The sequence below is a fragment of the Acipenser ruthenus genome, chromosome 4, assembly GCF_902713425.1.
Source record: "Acipenser ruthenus chromosome 4, fAciRut3.2 maternal haplotype, whole genome shotgun sequence".
NCBI classification, from domain to species: Eukaryota; Metazoa; Chordata; class Actinopteri; order Acipenseriformes; family Acipenseridae; genus Acipenser; species Acipenser ruthenus.
The window spans coordinates 98,631,072-98,651,932 of NC_081192.1; the positions used below are offsets into that span (position 1 = coordinate 98,631,072).

At 39.7% G+C, this 20,861-nt stretch overlaps 1 protein-coding gene across 15 annotated transcripts in view; it reads left to right on the plus strand.

Moving 5' to 3' along the window:
* Positions 1–20,861, plus strand: part of LOC117399578 (sickle tail protein-like) — a 242,430-nt gene that overhangs the window by 211,414 nt on the left and 10,155 nt on the right. For 14 of the 15 annotated variants that reach the window (XM_059023171.1, XM_059023177.1, XM_059023175.1 and 11 more), the window contains 9 exons: positions 2,077–2,181; positions 2,671–2,720; positions 5,438–5,610; positions 7,042–7,217; positions 14,532–14,668; positions 14,949–15,096; positions 16,089–16,632; positions 17,217–17,424; positions 19,546–19,703. In XM_059023171.1, the coding sequence (XP_058879154.1) occupies positions 2,077–2,181; positions 2,671–2,720; positions 5,438–5,610; positions 7,042–7,217; positions 14,532–14,668; positions 14,949–15,096; positions 16,089–16,632; positions 17,217–17,424; positions 19,546–19,703 (1,699 nt within the window). The remainder of the gene's footprint in view (positions 1–2,076; positions 2,182–2,670; positions 2,721–5,437; positions 5,611–7,041; positions 7,218–14,531; positions 14,669–14,948; positions 15,097–16,088; positions 16,633–17,216; positions 17,425–19,545; positions 19,704–20,861) is intronic. The other variant, XM_059023169.1, reaches the window with a different exon arrangement.

Genomic DNA, 20,861 nt, shown 5'->3' on the forward strand with positions numbered 1-20,861 from the left:
AAAAAAAGTGTCACCGTGGGCCAACCTTGAAAAGGATTAGACAAGAAAGTAATTTCCCAATCGCTGTTTTAGCTCTTTCATTTGTTTTTATTCATGTCTTATAATTTTTTGAAGTTATTTAACAAAGCTGTGGCTTTTTTGACGCAAGTGCAGAACAGATATTTATAGGAAATGGTCTGAGACGTGTATCCTTGGTCTGAGTTTTGTATTATTGGCTTTTATTTCAAGGGGGACAAGAGTAGCCAAATTCTCATCTACAGCAGAATAAATATTGACAGTAGGTACTTAAGAGCAATTTTGTGGGATAGATCTTAGAAATAAATGTCTTAAGGTTTTTCAGAATCAAGTGTACAAACGGCTCTTTCGTCATTTCATAAAGCCCTCTGCTGATTATTTCTAAACAGGTCAAGAGTGATGAAACTGATCAAGAATTGTACAAGTATATAAATAGTAGGCTTTTCAGATTTCACTAAAAGGGTAATAAAAAAAACAGGTTAAATAAGGTTAGCTTTCCTTAATTGTATTGTCTAAATGTAGTTTCATGGGATGTGTTTCCCTCTAGCTGTCCTAAACGTTACCCTTTCCTAAAGTACAACATTGAGAATGTGTTCTCAGTTCTTTTTGTTGTTGTAAATCCTTACTTTCATCTGTGCACGTAATGGTGTCATTTACTGAAAGTGGGCAGAAAAAAAAACATATAGTGTTGAAATTTGCAGTTATTGCAGTCAAGTGTCTTACAGAAAAGAAAAGCCAATATTTCTGAAGAAAGGGCAGGTAATTACATGCACTGTTAAACTACATGAGAGAAAACAGCCAACAGTCTACTGCTTCAAAGTAAAATCGATAGCATGCATATACATGGGTTCCTTGCTAAAGGCTGGCAAAGATTAAATTCTGTTTTGAAGTAGCAAGCAGTTAAAACAGACAGAGAATTATACTTGGAAGCCTTTTCGTTTTCTGCTACTTAAATCGTAAGAACAGGGAATTTCTACAGAAGCCCATTTCTCTAGCTTTAATCTTTCCTTTGACTAAAACACTGCTTTCTTTCAAGTTTCAGTAAAACGCTGTGCAGAAAAGAATTCAGGTTTAGACATGAGAAACGATAATACAGGTAACACTTGAGATTTTGTGTTTATATGGTGGCAGGGGATGAAACTGCACCCGAGCTAAACCCAGGTATCTTGTGGTTCCACAGCAAAATGGTATCATATCAAGTAACTGTCATCATTCATGCCCCCTGTAGGATATGAGTCACTCGTAATACATATGCAATGATGTAAGACCATGGAAGTGGCAATTTGCTGTTTAGAGTGGCTTGTTCAAGTCAGGTTCTTGAAAGACAGACTGTAATGTCCTCTTCAATGGAATCACCATGCAAAATGCTTCCCATTGTAATATGTTTGTGCAGTGCACCTGTTGTTTGAACTATTTAACTTAAGTGTAATTGAATAGTTTTAAGTTCAAGAAAAGCCACTTCTCTACAGCACTAATGTACACTAAATCCATCCACGGTGAACTGGTACAAAGAGTCTGCTGCAGCAAAGTTTCATATTTCTGATTGAAGCATGGCATTGATGAAGTTAGAATTATCATTGAATTGTGTACATTCTACACTCCAGTTTGTCTGGATTTTCTGGGTTGTAGAAAAGTATTTTAATGGGCATGATCCAGCTTTTAATACTGTCTGCTCTTTGAGGTATGGTGCTGATTTAATGAACGCTTGTATTTTGTTGGCATACACTGCGATTAGGATTCTGGACAGAATTCATTTTCCTGTAAAATCATTTTACTTTCCATCTGTGGTTTCAGTTTATGTGCACCTTAAAATATCTACCTTTCTTTTTAAACGGTTGCAAGTACAGTGACCTACAATGATCTTTATGAGACACTGCCAGTTACTACCAAGTACAGTACTAGATCGGGATCATTGCTTGGACTGGATTTCTTTACTGTATCTTAAACGGCAGTCTTTGAAAATCAGTGCTGATCAGAGCCCCTGTCCAGTTCCTAATTCATTCAGATTTTGCTGCAGGTAAGTTACGGGAGTTACCAAACTGCTTTTTCATTTTACTGCAGGGAGAGAATGAAGGCCATGGAGAAGCAAATTGCCAGTTTGACTGGACTTGTTCAGTCTGCACTTTTAAAGGGGCCAAATACCAGCAGTGCCAAAGAAGCTTCAAGGTATGGCGAAAAATTAATACCATCTAGTAAATGGGCTATTCTTTATTTTTTTTTACCTTAATTGAAGAAAATGGATACATCTGGGAAAATGATGTGCAGTTTGTACAAAGCCATTTGTTATATAGACAGGAACCCTGTACTCTCTTTCGTTTAGCGTTAGAAGAGGAATTGTTACGCAGAAGCAGTAGAAAAAATTGTGTGAGCTTTGGTTGCAAGCTCAGCAAACTTGTTTTAATAATAATAATAATAATAATAATAATAATAATAATAATAATAATAATAATTACATGCATGCGTAACCAAGGGGCTATATATATATATATATATATCATCTATCTGGGCAGCTCATGGGCAATGCCAGTGACACTCATTTTAAAAACATCTAATATTTTGCACATCCAATGATTTGCATGTAACAAATCAGACTCATTGAACTCTTATCGGTTCACTGTTCTGATAATCATTAACTGTCAGTACATTGTATTTCAGTGAGAACACCATGAAGACTGCCACCTTCGTTAACAGCACAAGCAGTGGAGGTAAGTCTTATGCTAGATATCCTTTGATTCAATCTTGAGTGTTTAGGAATTTGAGAAAGAGCTGCTATACAAATGATACTGCTCATCCTTTAGAATTGTCAACACCAGACCAGTTCACCAGAGTAGAATCATATTTTTTAAGACTGTACCTTTATTCTGGTCTTCAGTGTTGAAAAAGTTAAATATAGATCTCTAAAAGATACCCCCAATTCTTACTCTCCCCATTGTAACAGCTGTCTATCGAACATCACAGAAACACCCCCTGACAGTAAGAGGCTCTTAATCAAAACACCACATGGCACTCATGCACTTGCCACCCCCTCAATGTAATGCCTCCAGTTAATACCCATTATCTGTGGGGTCCCTTTCAGTGCTGCAATTCCAGCTGGTTTTAAGTCTAAAAGTGTAATTCCCAAAGTAGAAAAATTCTACGTCGTTCTGCTGCCTTGCAGCAGACAAATTAGCACATTGAAAAATAATAATAATAACTTAACATGTTCATTTTATAGAAACTGAATTCAGAAAAGGAGATACCTGCAACACTGCACTATTCTAAGCCAAATAAAGCAACAGCGAATGAGGTTGTATGCAGGAATGACCCCCTAATGTTTCGTAAGGAAAGGTCTTTTTTTAGTAAGGTCCAGCTCTGGGAGGAATGTGTTTGTTTTAAACATTGAATGATACTGAAGTGTACAGTACAGCCTGTGTTTGTGTTGGAGTGCTGGAAACACCTCCTTGAGTGTGTTTAAGAGGGTGATTAACATGGCAGTTTATTTTCAGTCTTGGCAGTTGGTTTTCAGTCTTGGCAGTGCCATCCTATCTGGGTTTTTTTTTAAACTTCTCCTATAGAGGCTAGATTGGGAGATACAATAGCTGATCGACTGAGATGAGCTTGAGTTATGAATTCTGAAGCCTAAGGGATTCTCAGAACATTCCATCTGTAAACAGTGCTAGCAGAAAATAAAAAATATGAATACAAAAAAAAAAAAAAAAAACATTTTTAGATAATGTGGTGACTTGGTACAGTTTAGCTGATGCCACAACCCCCACTGCTTACTCTTGTCCTTGTTAGAAATACGTGTTTACAGTGTGAAGCATGTCATGAGGTGCATTTAAAAGTGTCAGAGGGCATACTAACAGTTGTCTGAGGTGCTCTAATGCTGTTGGAATCCATTAATAAGGAGCCATGTATGTGTGATTAATGGACCATGCCCCTGGACAGACACACACACACAAACTCAATGTGGTTGAGTGGTTTCTTTTCTTCCCTGAACACATTTTTTGGTCTTGACGTGCCACTTAATGGATCATAGACTGTGTTCCTGCTGTGATATCCCTTTTTATAATAACTTATCTAATACCCAGACCACATCAGAAGCTCATTTACATTGTTGGGAGAAGCAACTTGAGTTGTACTTGCCCATGTTTTAGCATACTGGCAATGCTGACAAATGTTAGTTATATTAAAGTCCCCCTGAAGCATTAGCTGAATGCCAGATTCGTTATGAAGGATATTGGATAGCATCACTTTATGATCCCAAGGAATGCTGTTTTTATGTTTTTTCAGCTATTTTTGCAAAGTTCACACTGTGGTGACATAACTGTATCAGACTACTGCAGGCTATAGCTATTGGTTCATTATTCAGTTACATTGCACTCAAGAAGATAGTACTGACATTCGTTAAATCTGGTTGTGGATAATAGTTTATGGTAATTCATATATAAGAAGCACCCCTTACTGTGCTGTAAAGCGACGATTCCATGTAGTTAGTTGATTAAGCTTATCTTTTATATATTTAGATACAGTAGTGAGTAAATGTATTAGAACACCTCAAGATTAGTCATTTACAAAACGTATTCATTTACTACAGACATTAGTTATGCATTTTTGCAAACTCCTCTTACATGAAACTAAAAACACAGCTATGTCTAAAGGTGTCTTTAATGATAATATTTAGTATGGCCACCTTCGGCATCCAGTAACAGCTTGGTATGTTTTTGGCTTTGTGTCTGTGCTTTCTCAAAATCTCTGGTGTAATCTGATGATTCCATTTTGTATCCACAGACTTTGTTTTGTAAAGTTGGTACTTTTATCAAGCATGGAGACCAATAAACTACTAAATCAACAGGGTGTTGCAATACGTTTGCACACTAGTGTACGAGCAGCCCATTGAGATTCATGTCCCACCCAGTTTAGAACACAGCGGCAGAGCTGTGCAAGTTACAAGCAGAAAAGAATCCCATGTCAATGTGAGCATAACTAACAGTACATCTCACAACTCAACAACCATGCAAGTTACAGAAGTAGCTTAACTCTTCTACTGCGTTGCCACCACGTGAAGATAAAATTGTTTGTGTTACAAATTCCCTGCAATGAAAACTCCTGGGACAATGTTTTATTTAATAGGGACAATGTAGAATTTTTAACATTCAAGACAATTCACAAGATGTATTGTACCCAGACTTAGCTATAAGCTAATTTTACATCAGGAGTCCCTGGGCTCATAAGAAACCAAAAAAAAAAAAAAATATATATATATATATATATATATATATAATCAAAGTCATGCTGCACCAAGACACTGGACAGGGTTAAACAATGTTCCATTAGGAAACTCATTTTTAACCACAGCACTGCTGTATGTACAGGCACATGACATACACAATTGTAGCGGTTGTCTTGTCTTTTCCTCACTGTTGCCGTTGTGTTCCTCCAGCAGCAGTCTGTAGTATCCCAGCAGTAAAGAGTTCTGCGGGTGCTGTGGAGTCCATGTCCACGATCACTCTCCCTCCTGCTGGGGGCTGTGCACCAGTTCAGGGGAGTCTGCTGCATTTCAGAAAGAACGTCTCTGACCTCCGTCTCCAGCTTCAGCACATGAGGCAGCTGCAGGTACCACCATCTCACAAGAACTTCTTTATTTGCGGCATCTATCAGCGGTCTCTCTTTCAGATTCACATCCAGGCTTTCTCTTTTCCTCTTGGGCTGTGTGGGTTTGATTTTCATTTTTATTACAAAGTTGTTGTCTTTAAAAGTTTGCCTTCTGTACTGTAATTCACTGCTAGAATGCAAGGACAGACCTTTTTTGAACTTAGTAAAGAAACGTTCTGTCAACCTAAACACAACCTTTTCACATTGGAGGCTGGGTACCTTTGCCTCACAATTATTTAATTGAAGCTTTTACTTGAGGCCAGCAATTACCATGTGTCTTAGGCTACATTCCTAGTAAGTCTGTTAAACGAGGACTGAAAAATGTAATTTCTGTAAATTTGTAGTAAATATTTTATACGCTTCTATAAACTGGAACTCAAAATCAATGCCATCAATTTTCTGAATAGCATAACTGTCACATTACAGTATAGTACATAAGGATTACATCTAAAGTGTCTTCAAATTATGTTTTAAAGAAAATTGAGAACATGAGTAGAAATTTGAGACAACCTTACTGTCACCAGTGATTTATTGCACACACTGTGTAGCAGGAAGGTTAGCAGCAAAATGATATTAAAATTGCTTTGGAGATTCAATGTTAACAAATGTATACTCTGCTGCAAAATGAAATAAGGGTTATGCATAAAATTGACTGGATCCAGGGCTTAATTAGGAAAGGTAATTGAATTAGACAGAATGCCTTCAGGGAATCTTTGCTTTTCCGTTTGTGTGTAATATTTATGAAATTGCTTTTATATTTGTAAATCGCTTGTAGCTATTTGGATTTCTCAGCTGTGACTAAAACAATGGATTGCCAGCTGGCTAATTTAGTTTTAAGAGCTGTTCATTTCTTTTGAAGAATGTTTATTTCATGGCTTTTGACCAGGTGTTATTAATTGTGCTTTAGCACAAGTGCCTTTGGCAGCTTATAACCGCTAGCTAATTAAATATTTTCAAAATATTGTCAATTTACATTATTATGATTTCCCTTTGAAAAGAATAACATAACAATGGTGCTGGAAGAAAATCATAAAGTCTCAAAATGGTCTCTTTTTTTTTCCAGGAGTGCAAAATGACTTTGGGTAGGGTTTGTACAGTATTGCTTATTTCACTACTTTACAATGTGGGGGTCCAAGATTAATGATAATCAAGGTTATCAACTTTTCAATGCCATTTCAATGAGTTTAAACTGTGCCTCTCTCTGTGAAAAAGAAAATAACAAGAAGTAACTAGATCACATAAAAATAACAAGAAGTAACTAGATCACATAAAAATAACAAGAAGTAACTAGATCACATATAACAGAAGGCCATTTGATCGGCCTTGCTCTGGACTGAGAGGCAGTGTTCTGGCCTGTCGTCTGAATCTGGCCTGTGTTTGCGATATTGACAGCTGCAGAATCAGGAGACGCTGCGGATGATGCTGAAGAGAGCAGAGTCGGAGATCAATGGCAAGGTGCTGGAGGTGGTGAAGAGGCTGGAAGACCCTGTGCAGAGGCAGAGAGTGGTGGTGGAGGAGGACAGGCAGAGATATCTGGGGGAGGAGGAGAAGATCGTCACACAGCTGTGGTAAGAACACTCCACGCAAATCATTGTCTATTTCCTTCTCTTGGCTTTTTAATTTATTTTTTTTCCTTTTCTTATCTTTCTCTTTCTATAATGTTTACATTCTGTGAAACAAAACAATACAAAATGCAGTGCAGTCTGTTTATAAGAATCACTGATATAAGAATCAACTGCATATAGTGATCAAAACCACTGGGACCAAGTCATTCCTATACTAACCAATGTAAAATACTCCGCTTGTAAGAATTAAGCAATCCGCTTATAAGAATCATTTCGGGGCAAACTGACTACATGTAATACGGTACTTGATCAAGTGCAATAAAGCTGTTTTTTAATTTGAATTTGATCACATCTCACGTGATTAGGCACGTACGCAGCGTGGATCGTGCAGTGATGCAGGAAACACTGCATTCTTTGTAATCAAACGGTGACTACGTCGCTGCATTGTGCAGGTATGTTTTCTCTGTTTAGTGAAAATTTGTTTCAATAAAGTGAATACACATTCATTGAATACATAGTGAGCACAGCAGTGTTATTGTGTGATATGCATGTAGAGGGAGTGGGATTGTGGTGGAGGGGATAGGGGATAGGGGATAGGGGATGGAGGAGGGGAGGGGATAGGGGAGGGGAGAGGAGAGGGGGGTGGGATTGCAGAGCTTTGTATCTCTGCTTAATGAAAAACTGAGATTTGCATCGCAACAGAAAATAAGTAAGCCACAGATGCTTAAATGCAGTGGTAGTCCTGACAGTAAAATACTGTACTGTAATGTAATTAATTCAAAGGCCATTACACGTAACACCACACAGCAGTTAAACTAGGCACCCTCACGAGACGATTGCTTCTCAAGTATACTGTAGTAAAATAGGATTCTGCAGCCTTGAGTAAACAAAATTGTGATCATTATAACAAGTTGCTTACCCACAAGGACTTGTTTTGATGTATTGTCCTCAGTGAGCACCATTGGCATTTGTATAGTGTATTTAAACTGCTGACCCGCGGAGGCGCTTTTGCTAATTGTAATGTGACGTGGCCGAGGGCAGTGGAAATGATCAGGCTGGAGTTTGGATTTACAGTTTAAAACCGGTGTTGGTTTTATTTTTCTTACAGTGCGGTGGGGAAACAACCGCTAATAAAACAAGCAAACAAAATAAACCTAGCTTTCAGTCGGATCACTAACTAAACAATACTGCATGTGGTCTCTGTGCATACATGGGGGAACTCATGACATCTAGTGGTCAACCCTTTACACTGCAGGGAACAAAGCTTTCATTCTCAAACTAACTCAACGCTGATTTTAGAAAATTGTCATGTATGTAATTAAGTGGAAAAATGAATCACCTCTGGGAAGGCAAAAATAAGTTACTTAGGGTTAACTTAACGTTAATAACCTAAGTTAGCACAGCACCCCTACACACTTTACAAAATGCAGCAGCAATTTACAGACATGCACATTGTTTAACAGAATGGTGAAGCAACTCACCAGAACGGGAAACACTGAATTACTCGGCGACTTGTGTCTGATTCAGGTTTTTTTCAAGAGCTCGACAATTACAAACTTTGTGTAGCAAGAGAAACAGCAGCGCATTTGCAGTTTGTTTGAATGCCATTTTGTAGCGATGAGGTGCACTCGTGGAAATCAGAGTACAAAACAATTCAGTGATATGATGGCGGTTCTGGAAAGATTTAATAAACCAATCAGTGTCCCTAAAGACACTTTCGCGATGACAAAACAGTACTGTACTGTATACGCTGTGAACAAGTTGCTATCAGTGCTAAGAATGTGTTCTTTGAAGCGAAGTTCCTGTTCATTTAGCCAGAGCATTTACAATGCGAAAAATCCATTTCACCACAAGGTTGTTCCCTTAGGCGAAGTGTTCTCTTAGGAGGTGTTCCTATATGCAGACACTACTGTACAACCAAGGCTTGGATGATTTTAAATGGATACCAAGTTCTTTGGAAAAGAAAAAAAAAGGTTTGACCATGCTAGGGGTTGATTGTTTCTGAGCCCTGGAAAGTAGAAGCTAGAAGTAGAAGTACAGATAATTGCAGTTCAATTTCCAAATATTTAGGACATAAATACGAAAAAAATAGATGCTCTCAAACATCAGTCATCAATTCCCAATACACCGATAGAAGCCATCGCCAAAACGTTTGTCCTCTGGTTTCACATTTGGCCAGGCTATATCAAGTGTGAGACATGTTGAAATGAACAACAAATGGGAAGTGTGTATTTCCAGAGGGAGAGTGTGTTTCTGATACGCTACTGAAATATGCAACAATACATTTTGACAGATAAGACTAACCTCTGTGTTATCAGCGATGGCACCAATGATCCAGAAACACAGAAGAATGCAGTGCCAGGACTAGTTTTGAAGCTGCAATCTAATCTCTAGCTCAAAGCTGAAATGTTTTGGTTTTTTTTTTTTTTTAACACAAAATGTTTGTCTTTATTCCAACCAAAGTGCACCTTTTAAGCATTATTAACATTTAAAATAAATGTCCTGAAGTGTGTTATATTGGCAGCTGTTTCTCACTAGCTTAATGTGTACTTTTTAGAGAAAACTTGGCTCACTATCATCTCTGAACAAGTACAACCTGTTTTCATTCTTTCATCAAAATGTTCCTGTGTTTTGAATTTCTCAGGGACTGGGTTTAGCTTCCAGATAAGCCCCATGTAGTGCCTTCTGAAAACTCAGCATAGACAGCTATCAACATTTGTTTTAGCTTTTTACATTGCCTTTGATTTTTGACCCTGTAGAGCAGTAGTTTTCAACCTTTTCATCTTCAGTACCAATGTTTCCAGCAGAGACCACCAGGTGTACCAGTAACTACGTGCAATCTTAAACGGCTGTTGTAAAACAGAGACCTACCCCATTCCATTACAAACCGGTTTGCTCACTGAAAATCTGACGGCAACACCTAATTAGGAGTTGTTCACCACAATCAACACCGCCAGTGGCTACTTTTGTTCCCTATCAGTAACTCTGAAAAGTTCACAACAAATACCTCTCATCTTAATTGCTACTTTCTCTGTGATTCAGTGGTACAAACAGGTTGATACATTCCGGTGGTGCGATTGAGGGAGTGGTGTTGTGGTTGAGGAATCATATCATCATAAAGAACCGCTGCTGGTGTGTACCAGTTGCAAGCCTGTCATGTACCAGTACTGGTACGCGTACCACAGGTTGAAAACCACTGCTGTAGACTTCACCGTACTGAGCAAAGCACTTTACAAAATGGTATTACCAAGGCAATATCGCCTCCCACCAGCAGACCAGTGCTAAGGAAATAACCGTGTACCCCTTCCCTCCGTGTATCTGTTATAACAGCTAGGGGTGCATATTAGTGGAAAGGCATGATCACGCTAAAGGGTCAAATCGGCTGTCTTTACTCCTGTGTATATTTCTGCTTTGATTTGGGGTGTTTGGTTTCAGTGAGCATTCTTTGTCCTCCTGAACACCTCCCTCCTCAGTCTCCGTCTTTGTTTTTTGAGTCATTCTCATGTAAAATAGATCATTGATGCTACTTTACAACACTCTCAGTTCCTGGTGGTTGCGGGCATATATTACTGTTTTTTTTTTTAATCAACAGTTTAGAAGGAAACAAAACCAAACCAAAAGAGACCAGCAGTTATCCTGGATTGTGTTGCCTTCTTTTATTAGACTCCCAGGCTTCGTTAGCTGTGCTGGCATGTCTTGTATGAAAACAATGCATGCTAATGTTGAGTCACTGAAGCAGGCATAACAGCACATGTTACAGCAATATACCACTGACCACCATATTTACAATTAAATCATTTTAAAGGATCATTTACACTGTTGATGAAAAAAGACACATACATTTTTGCAGGATTACTGGTATTGAAATAACCTAACCAGCCGTGCCATCTCCTCATTTATGCCAAATGAGCACATACTGCCCTCTTGAGGCTTTTCTGTGGAATAGCATGCAGTACACATTCTAAATGTCATGCTTAGGTATTGTGCAGTAATCTGTTACTCACAGATCTGGTAATTGAAAGCTAATTAAATAATGTTGTACATTAGAGGCATTCGTAAGTATTATAACATTTACATATTGAAATAAAACACCTGCAATCTTCAAGTGTTGCTGCTTGTATTATTATTTATTTCTTAGCAGACGGCCTTATCCAGGGCGACTTACAATTGTTACAAGATATAACATTATTTTTACATACAATTACATTCTTTTTTTTTTTTTTACATACAATTAACCATTTATACAGTTGGGTTTTTACTGGCGCAATCTAGGTAAAGTACCTTGCTCAAGGGTACAGTAGCAGTGTCCCCACCTCGGATTGAACCCACGACCCTCCGGTCAAGTCCAGAGCCCTAACCACTACTCCACACTGCTGCCCCTGACATTTATGACAGTGATACCTTAAACCAGGGCTTCTCAAACTCGGTCCTGGGGACCCCCTGTGGCTGCTGGTTTTCATTCCAGCTGAGTTCTCAATTACTTAACTAGACCCTTAATTAAACTGATCATTTGCTTTATTAGAACTTTTTACTTGTTTTCAGCTCTTGAACAAAAAAAAATGTATTGCCTTAATTTTTAAATCAAGAAAACGTGAATACAATATAGGCCTACTTCTGATTTGGCTTGTCAACGCGAATGTAGAGGCCTAAAGTGTGTATCCTAGCAACACGCTAATCTACCGTACTATCACTAAAAGAAGCGCACTCTCACACACTCAAGGTTTTAATGCAAACTGACAACAGGAGACTTCAAACTGGGTTCTAATTTGATGCATCGATTCACTAATGTGTAATCGAAGCTCTGGAAATTTAAGGACAGATGATCAATAATCGATGCATTGATTAATTGTTGCACACCTAATACTTGGGGCTTCTGATTTTTGGTTTTAACCGATAAACGATAAAACACCCCCGATACAAAAAAATGAAATCGGTGCATATCCAATAAATACAGTGAAAACACTGGAAATGATTTCTCAATTCATGTTGACTTGACCCCTTTCCTTGTGAAGAAAAAAAAAAAACCTCTCAGTGCAGTTGGATCCTAACTTGTATGTAGCATTGATTCGTTCTGAATACTTTAAACCCATCCCAACTACTGAGAGACAGCAAAATCCTACATTTCTATTGGAGAATTGTAACACGTTTGCTAGATTTGCAGTGGCTCTCAAAAGTATTCACCCCCCTTGGACTTTTCCACATTTTATTGTGTTACAACATGGAATCAAAATGGATTGAATTTTAGGAGTTAGAATAGGAGTTTTTGCCACTGATCAACTAAAAAAAAAGTCCATAATGTCAAAGTGAAAAATAAAATCTACAAATTGGTCTAAATTAATTACAAATATATAAAACAGAAAATAATTGATTGCATAAGTATTCACCCCCTTTGCTATGACACTCCTAAATAAGCTCTGGTGCAACCAATTGTATTTAGAAGTCACATAATTAGTTGAATGGAGTCCACCTGTGTGCAAGGTGTTTCACATGATTTCAGGTTAAATACACTGTCTCTGGGAGGACCCACAGTTGGTTTGTACATTTCCTAACAAAAACTACATCATGAAGATGAAGGAACATTCAAAGCAAATCCGGAATAATGTTCTTCAAAAGCACCAATCAGGGGTAGGATATAAGAACATTTCCAAGGCATTGAATATCCCCCGGAGCACAGTAAAGTCCATTATTAAGAAATGGAGAGAATATGGCACAACTGTGAATCTGTCTAGAACAGGCCTTCCTCAAAAACTGAGTATCCGGGCGAGAAGGGCACTAGTCAGGGAGGCCACCAAGAGGCCTATGTCAACTCTAAAGGAGTTACAGTTTTCCATGACTGAGCTGGGAGACACTGTGCATACAGCAACAATAGCCCAGGTGCTTCACAAAACTGGCCTTTATGGGAGAGTGGCAAAAAGAAAGCCATTTGAAAAAAACTCACATCAAATCTCGGCTAGAGTTTGCCAGAAGGCATATGGGAGACTCTGAGACCAAGTGGAAGAAGATTCTATGGTCTGATGAGGCCAAAATAGAGCTTTTTGGCCTTAACGCTAAGCGCTATGTTTGACGCAAGCATAACACCGCACATCATCCTGAGAACACCATCCCTACCGTGAAGCATGGTGGTGGCAGCATCATGCTATGGTGATGCTTCTCTGCATCAGGGCCTGGAAAGCTCGTGAAGATAGAGGGCAAAATGGATGCAGCAAAGTACAGAGAAATCCTGGAGGAAAACCTGCTGAAGTCTGCAAGAGACCAGCAGGACAATGACCCCAAACATATAGCCAAAGCCACACTGGAGTGGCTTAAAAACAAAAAGGTCAATGTCCTGGAGTGGCCCAGTCAAAGCCCGGACAAGAATTGAGAATATGTGGAAAGAGTTGAAAATTGCTGTTCACCAAAGGTCCTCATCCAACTTGACGGAGCTTGAGCAATTTTGTGGAAAGAGTTGAAAATTGCTGTTCACCAAAGGTCCTCATCCAACTTGACGGAGCTTGAGCAATTTTGCAAAGAAGAATGGGCAAAAATTGCAGTGTCCAGATGTGCAAAGCTGGTAGAAACTTATCCAAATAGACTCATGGCTGTAATTGCTGCCAAAGGTGCCTCTACCAAATATTGATTCAAGGGGGTGAATACTTATGCAATCAATTATTTTCTGTTTTGTATTTGTAATTCATTTAGAACAATTTGTAGATTTTATTTTTCACTAAAAACTCCTAATTCAATCCATTTTGATTCCATGTTGTAACACAATAAAATGTGTTCTTGCGCACGAGATTTAAAGCTATATTACTGTACGTAGCATTTACATGCTCATGGAATTTAAAACAGAATAGGCAGTGTTTGACATTTTATCACAATTTGCAAAACACAAAACCCTCAGAAGAATGTGCGCATGACCATGAGGATTTCATTGAGGAAGACGGCAAAGGAAAGAAGGTACAATTGAAGTGTGCAAGTACTGTCGAGTTACTATACAAATTGTGACAGAAAAAAATGCCCAAAGTAACTGAAAACAATAATTTCAATTAGTATATAAAAAGTGAACTCCCTGTTTTTACAGAAAACTCAAAAATAGCTCAAAATAAGCACTGAAAAATAAAATTCATAAAAACCAAAAAACAGAAGTGCTAACTATACTGCATTTCATTTTTCTCAATTTTCAGTATGTAAAGAGTTTGAAAAACTCAGATAAACTAGACTAATCGATGCTGTATCACTCACACATGTTTCTATTGACCTCTTCTCCAGCAGCATTCTGTTTGTTGCATGTCATGTATGTGAGGCCGTGTTGCTGATTGCGGTTCTTATTTTAACTAGCAATCTGGAGAAATACGTGGATGAGCTGCACAGAGACTCGACCTCTGCCACGGTGCACAGAGCCGTCACTCTGAAGGATGTGGAAGACGGGGCTGTTTCCCTGAGGAAAGTGGGGGAATCGCTGGCAGGATTAAAGGGTTAGTCTGCCTCTGATTGCATATTACCAAGAATCATGTACATATATACAGTATGTATTAGAATCTGATCTATGAAGTTCCAGTAGGCTGTTTACAGATAAACACATACATTCATGGATAACTTTTGTGGATTCGTGGATAATGGGGTACCACTCCTTGCTAAATCCGCCACTTCTAGCTGTGACATTTCCTGTTTGCTTTTATCCACACGCCCTGGTTTGTATATTGAAACCAGTATAGCCCAGCCTTGCTGACTCAGCAGCTTTACCACCCATTCTAGGAGAGTTTCCGGCGCTGCAGAACAAGATGAGGGCCGTGCTGCGTGTGGAAGTAGAAGCAGTGAGGTTTCTGAAGGAGGAGCCTCACAAGCTCGACAGCTTGCTGAAGAGAGTGAAGACCCTGACTGAATCACTCACGGGTTTGAGAAGGTAACCCATTCACAGTGTCTCAACTGTTGTAACATGTGGAAAATAACAGCAGAGCTGAGGGAAACCCTCCACCTCAAACTAACCTGTCCAGTACCTACAGTTCAAAGCTGCCTGCAGTTCAATGATGGTATGCCTTAGTTACAGTTTTAAAGAGACCAGTGCAGTAGAAGAAGCACAGTATTTTGATCGGTCATTACCTGCATTATGTGGATGGATGGATGGATGGATGGATGGATGGATGGATGGATGTGAATGTTAAAGAAAACATGGCCTACAGGGACAACCCCTATTGTTTCCTTAATAATTCTTGAGACACTGAGAGGGAAAGCACCAGTCACAACACTTATGTGGATGGATGGATGGATGGATGTGAATTGATATAGGTAAGACAAAGGCAACATTTAGATTTTTTGTGGTTAACATACAGGCAAACTAAGCGAGACTTCTGGTTTCCTGTTTTTTTTATCACTTGGAGTGATTTGATGATAAAAATGACAGTCTTGACTGCTATTTTATTATGCATGCTTTCAAAAGCTTAACACTTTGCAGCTTCTGTCATTTTTCAGCACATTTTTGTAATTTATTTATTCATTTATAGAAGAGGAAATAGGCTTCTGAGATGCAGCATCTAGTTTGCGTAGATATCCTGTCATCAGCAGTGAGTTATAACCAGCTGCACGCGGTTGCCTCACAAACACAATACAGTTAACGGGTTCTCTGTTGATTTTGCCAGAGTACATTCCGATGAAAATATTATTTACAGCAGCAATCATTGTTAAATAAATTTGCGGCAGGCTTGTCTCTAGAGCTGGTGATTTTAAGTGATGTGGAAATTCATTCCTGCATGACCAGCGGACAGAGAAAATGAAATTACTTTCCTGAGAATTACTGTGAGTGCTTTTATGCAAAGCAAGCCTGTGGTTTGTGAACAAACAGCTATAGGATATGCATCAGTTCTAAAAAACTTTTTTGTTTTGATTTAAATCACACAGATGTGCCACAGAAACGACACAGGTTACAAAAACCACAATCACAGAGTATGTTGTGGGTCTCGCTGAATCTGAAGCTCCGATCACTGTGAATATGCAACCCCAGGAGCAGGGGGTGCACATTCAAACACCGTCTCAGCCTTACTCCCCAAGCTCTCTGGCGGAGCCCCAGAGCTCCTCCAACAAGTCTGAGGTGATGCCAGCTTCCCCAATGGTGATCCACCATGTCCAGAGTGCCCCAGTGGTCATACAACAGTCCCAGCACTCTGCCACCCTGCTGCACCACTCCCAGAGCCCCCCTGCCACGCCGCCCCTGCGCCTGCACTCCTCGCCCATGGTGGTTCAGAGCCTGCAGAGCACCCCTGTCACTGTGCAGCAAAGCCAGGAGAGCAGCACTGCTATCCTGCAGCAGAACCACACCACCCCCAACCCAGAACAGGCAGCCCAGGCGATGAACATCGGCAACGAATCCACCACGCAAAGCCTCTTAGTTGAAGAAATCCAAAGCAGCAGGACCAGAAACAGAAACCGAGTCATGTCTATCGAGGTAACCTTGTCGATTTTTTATGTTTTACCACTTCTCATTGATGTTTGCAACCATGCTGTTATTTTCTTGGATAATAATGTTAGATCTGGCAAAAATAAATCGGAGCCATTTTTATAGGGAGGGTTGCAAGAATTCGTTCAAATGAATCTCAAGGTGTTACATATAACTGAAGTCCCAAGGAATGCATGGAAACTTACTTACTGCTGGATCAGTATTTAACATTTTCCATGAAAATATACCTCCATCCAAACTATGGATCATCCTAACTAAGAGACTTCCTGCACAGAATGGAATGCAATTAGCAATAACTAATTGGTAATTAGTATGATTAGCTTGATGACAGTGAGCAATGTAGTAACAGTAGTCTTAGTGGATATCCATGGTAGTTGAAACTGAAAGCTAATTAGGGGCCTTTTTATTTGCATTTCTATTAAGTTCTATTCTAATGAAAAGTACGTCTAGATATCTGTAATTGATAGAATTTCTAGACCTGGGGTTTTCTCGAAAACAATTTTATTTACTAAGTACTGAAAGTATTAATGAGAGGATTTTTTGTTGTTGTTTTTTGTTTGTTTTGTAAATAGGCAGCAGAAAAAGAATGGGAAGAGAAAAGGCTAAATGTGGGTCATTATGATGGGAAACAATTTGAGAAGCTCCTCCAGGAGGCTCAGGCCAACATGATGAAAGGGATCCCCAGCTTGGAAGTGATGCAAGAGGCAGCACCTCCCCCGCTGCCCCCTCCACCCAACCCTGATGAAGTGGATACACTCCACATACTGGAGCCGCAAGCTGGTAAGAACTATGCAGGACCCAAAGCATGGTGCAACTGGGGCCCAATACTTGAAGCTCATGTAAAAAGAAAACTGAATCACATGACATGTCACCTGATTTATGTATTTAGTGATGCGGTTTGTTAGGAATGGTAGTAAATGCCTGCCTGACTAGTTGCAGAATCTGTAAATGAAACCATAGGTAATTGTTCCCGAAGATTGCTCCTGATAGGTCTGCATCAAGTCTTTATAGTAACTGAGGGAAGTTAACAGCTACAGAGGATCATCAAACACAGCTTGATGAGTAAGCGCTATTGATCCAGGACAGGGAGCATTGCTGGAGGGATTTCCACGAATTTACTTTTGGTTGAGGTCATAACCTATCTAAGGGTGCATTCAAACTTGGTTCGTTCGGGCTGATTTTATCTAACTTGGTGCTCTTCGGTTAGTTTTGGAAGCATGTGTGAATACTCCAAATTAACTCGGCCCCTTTTAGTGTTTGTTTTATTCTAATCAAACTCAGTCCTTCTCAAGCGGTGGTGTCAGCCCATTTGGGCAAAATGACTGAGTTTGGTTAGTTTGTTTCAGTACAATGTGAAATCACGGACAGTTTAGAAAGAGTGAACCTTTTGCACTGAGGTGCACATGTGAAGACAAAAGGAACAGAGTTGATTGTATAGTGCTCTTAGCATTGGAATGGTGACATTTCCGTCTCACGAGCAACAGACCAGGATTTTGTAAACTACAGTAAATATATTTATTAAAATCTGCAGTACTTCATGAGAAAACAGACTTGATTGGGAAAAGTAGCTAGGAAAGTATGTGGCTCTTGGGAACTCCCCAGTTCTTGAGACATAAAAGCTGAAATGAAGAATCTCAATTAATTAAACTTCCAATTGCATGTTGTGGCACAGTCACAAAAGCATTTACAGTAGTTACTCCCATGCGCCTTTCACTACCATCTGCCTTTCTCCACAGGGGGCTTATTATTCCAGCTCTGGAACTTAGCTTGTGGCAAAGAAACTACAAAAATCATCATTCAAACACAAGCAAAACTTACAGTTTGATTAATAATGTCCAGGAAATGGGCTCCCGAGTTGCGCATCCAGTAAAGGCGCTCCGCTTGGAGTGCAGGATGCGCCCTATGCCCTGGAGATCGCAGGTCCGAATCCAGGCTATGTCATTGCCGACCATGACCGGGGGTTCCCAGGGGGCGACACACAATTGGCCAAGCGACGCCCGGGTAGGGAGGGCTTAGGTCGGCAGGGCAATCCACGGTTCACCACGCACTAGCAACCCCTGTGGCTGATAGGGCGCCTGCAGGTCTGCAATGGAGCCATTCAGTTTTGTGTTACAGGTCTGATGGCTTTGCTGTGGATCCGCAGTGCGAAAAATGGTGGCTTGGCAGGAACACGTTTCAGAGGATGCGTGTTTGAGCCTTCGTTTCCCGAGTCGCCAGGGGGTTGCAGCGGTGAACCGGTATTAATAACAACACAATTGGCGATTCTAAATTGGGGAGAAAACTGGGTAAAAATCATTGGTAACGACAAAATTTATTTAAAAAAAAAAAAAAAAAAAAATGTCCAAGAAAGGCCAGCAATGCTACTTGCCAGAGACAGTCAATAGTGCAATTCAGCTGCTGCTCTAAGAGATCAAAACAAATACTGCAGTATTTTATTTTTGACCCACCTTTCCAAGTGCAGTAATTTTTTTACTCTCCCGAATCCCCCTTAACCATATATGTATTATCATCCTACGGGTTGCAAACTTTATATTGTATCATAGCGCAGAACACTGAAACAGAAGTCATTTGAAACCTTCTTTCAACACAAAGTCATGTCAGTTTCACACGATCTTGGTTAGTCGGGTTCAGGTTCACCTGCTGGACTTCAGTAGTATTTAGGAGGGTGATGACTTTGTAACTAATACATGCCTTGCACTCAAATTCCCAGTAAAGTCACCCTATTAAAATGCCATTGTAGTCACCTGATTCTTGGTTAAATACGGCCCCAAATTCCTGCGGTTGCATTGCCGCCTCCAGGTCATTTTGAGCCCCTTACAAATGCTGCTTCAGCACTATCTTTTTACAACATTTCTTTGGCTTCATTCTCTCACCCCGCTCATGCTTGTTTGTCTGCTGCAGAGGAGACCCCACACACAGAGCCAGGCATCGAGAAAGCAGTGAAGTCTCCCCCTCCTCCTCCCCCTCCTCGAAGAACTTATCCTCCAGGGTCTGGCCTGACCACCGGGAGATCGGGAGAAGTGATATTCACGACCAGGCAGGAGGCAGTCAGTGCTCAGGTATGCACATTATTGGTATTGTTTCACATAAAAACAACCTCCAGTAGCATTACTTCTAGTTAAAAAACATATCTAGACATGCTGTGTAACTTCACTCATTAGGGAGAGATTAAACTATGCAAGATCCTTGATGTCCACTAGGGCTGTGCTGATATATGAGTAATTACCTTTAAAATGTATTTGTTGGCCGGTATAAAGACATCAGAACACACCAATTTATCAATGTGTCGAGGTCATATACTGACAATGAAAATGTTTTGTAAAACTAACAAATGCAACTGATTCGTCACATAAATGTGACCTTTCGTTCAACTTAGCTCTGGGATATGTGTTTCCTTGTCACATTTAATCCGAGATAACACCTTGCCCAGGACCACAGTACCACAAATCACTCCTGAGATGACACACTTCTATGATGAGATGTGATTGTAATAGACTCTAAAATGGCACCATAAGTAATGCAAAAGAAACTTCAGTTGTGTCTTCCATTAAAACCACTTACCTAAAAAAGGTGATACATTCAAATAACATGTACCTGCACAGATGATAGCAGTAAATCCTCTTTGTCTTTGAAACAAAGCTTTGCACTCTCGAAACAAACAGAGACTTGGAAGACCTGGAAACATATTCAGGTGTGAAATATTTGGTTTCAGTGCCTTAACAAAATATAATCACTGCAAAAAATCAATGGCAATGGAGTCATGCAAGGTCAGAGGAGATATTAAAGACAAATCTAAAACATCTCAAATGAATGGAAGTCCAAATAGGGCTGTCGTGCTCAGCTGTAAGTGCACAGCAAAGGTCTGACTCCAAGAGCAGGATTTATTAAACCGATGTCCCTGACATAATGTCCGAATGGTTCTGGAAATGTTGTCTGGCTGAGAGTAAATTCAGTCAGCTGAGCAAATAGTTAATTTCACATGGCCCAACATGGTCTCCTTGGAAATAAGCCATGCAACGTAGCTTGATATAGATGACACTTGATTAGAAAACAGACCTAAAGATGTATAAAGTCCTATAACATTAACTCACTCTCCTAAAAGGGCCCCAATTTGCCCACTTTAGATGTGTTTCTAGGCACCCCGTTTTTGGAGCTACACACTAGGGCTCTTTTTCCAATGGCTTTGGTAAAATGTATTCCAAATACATTTCAACATT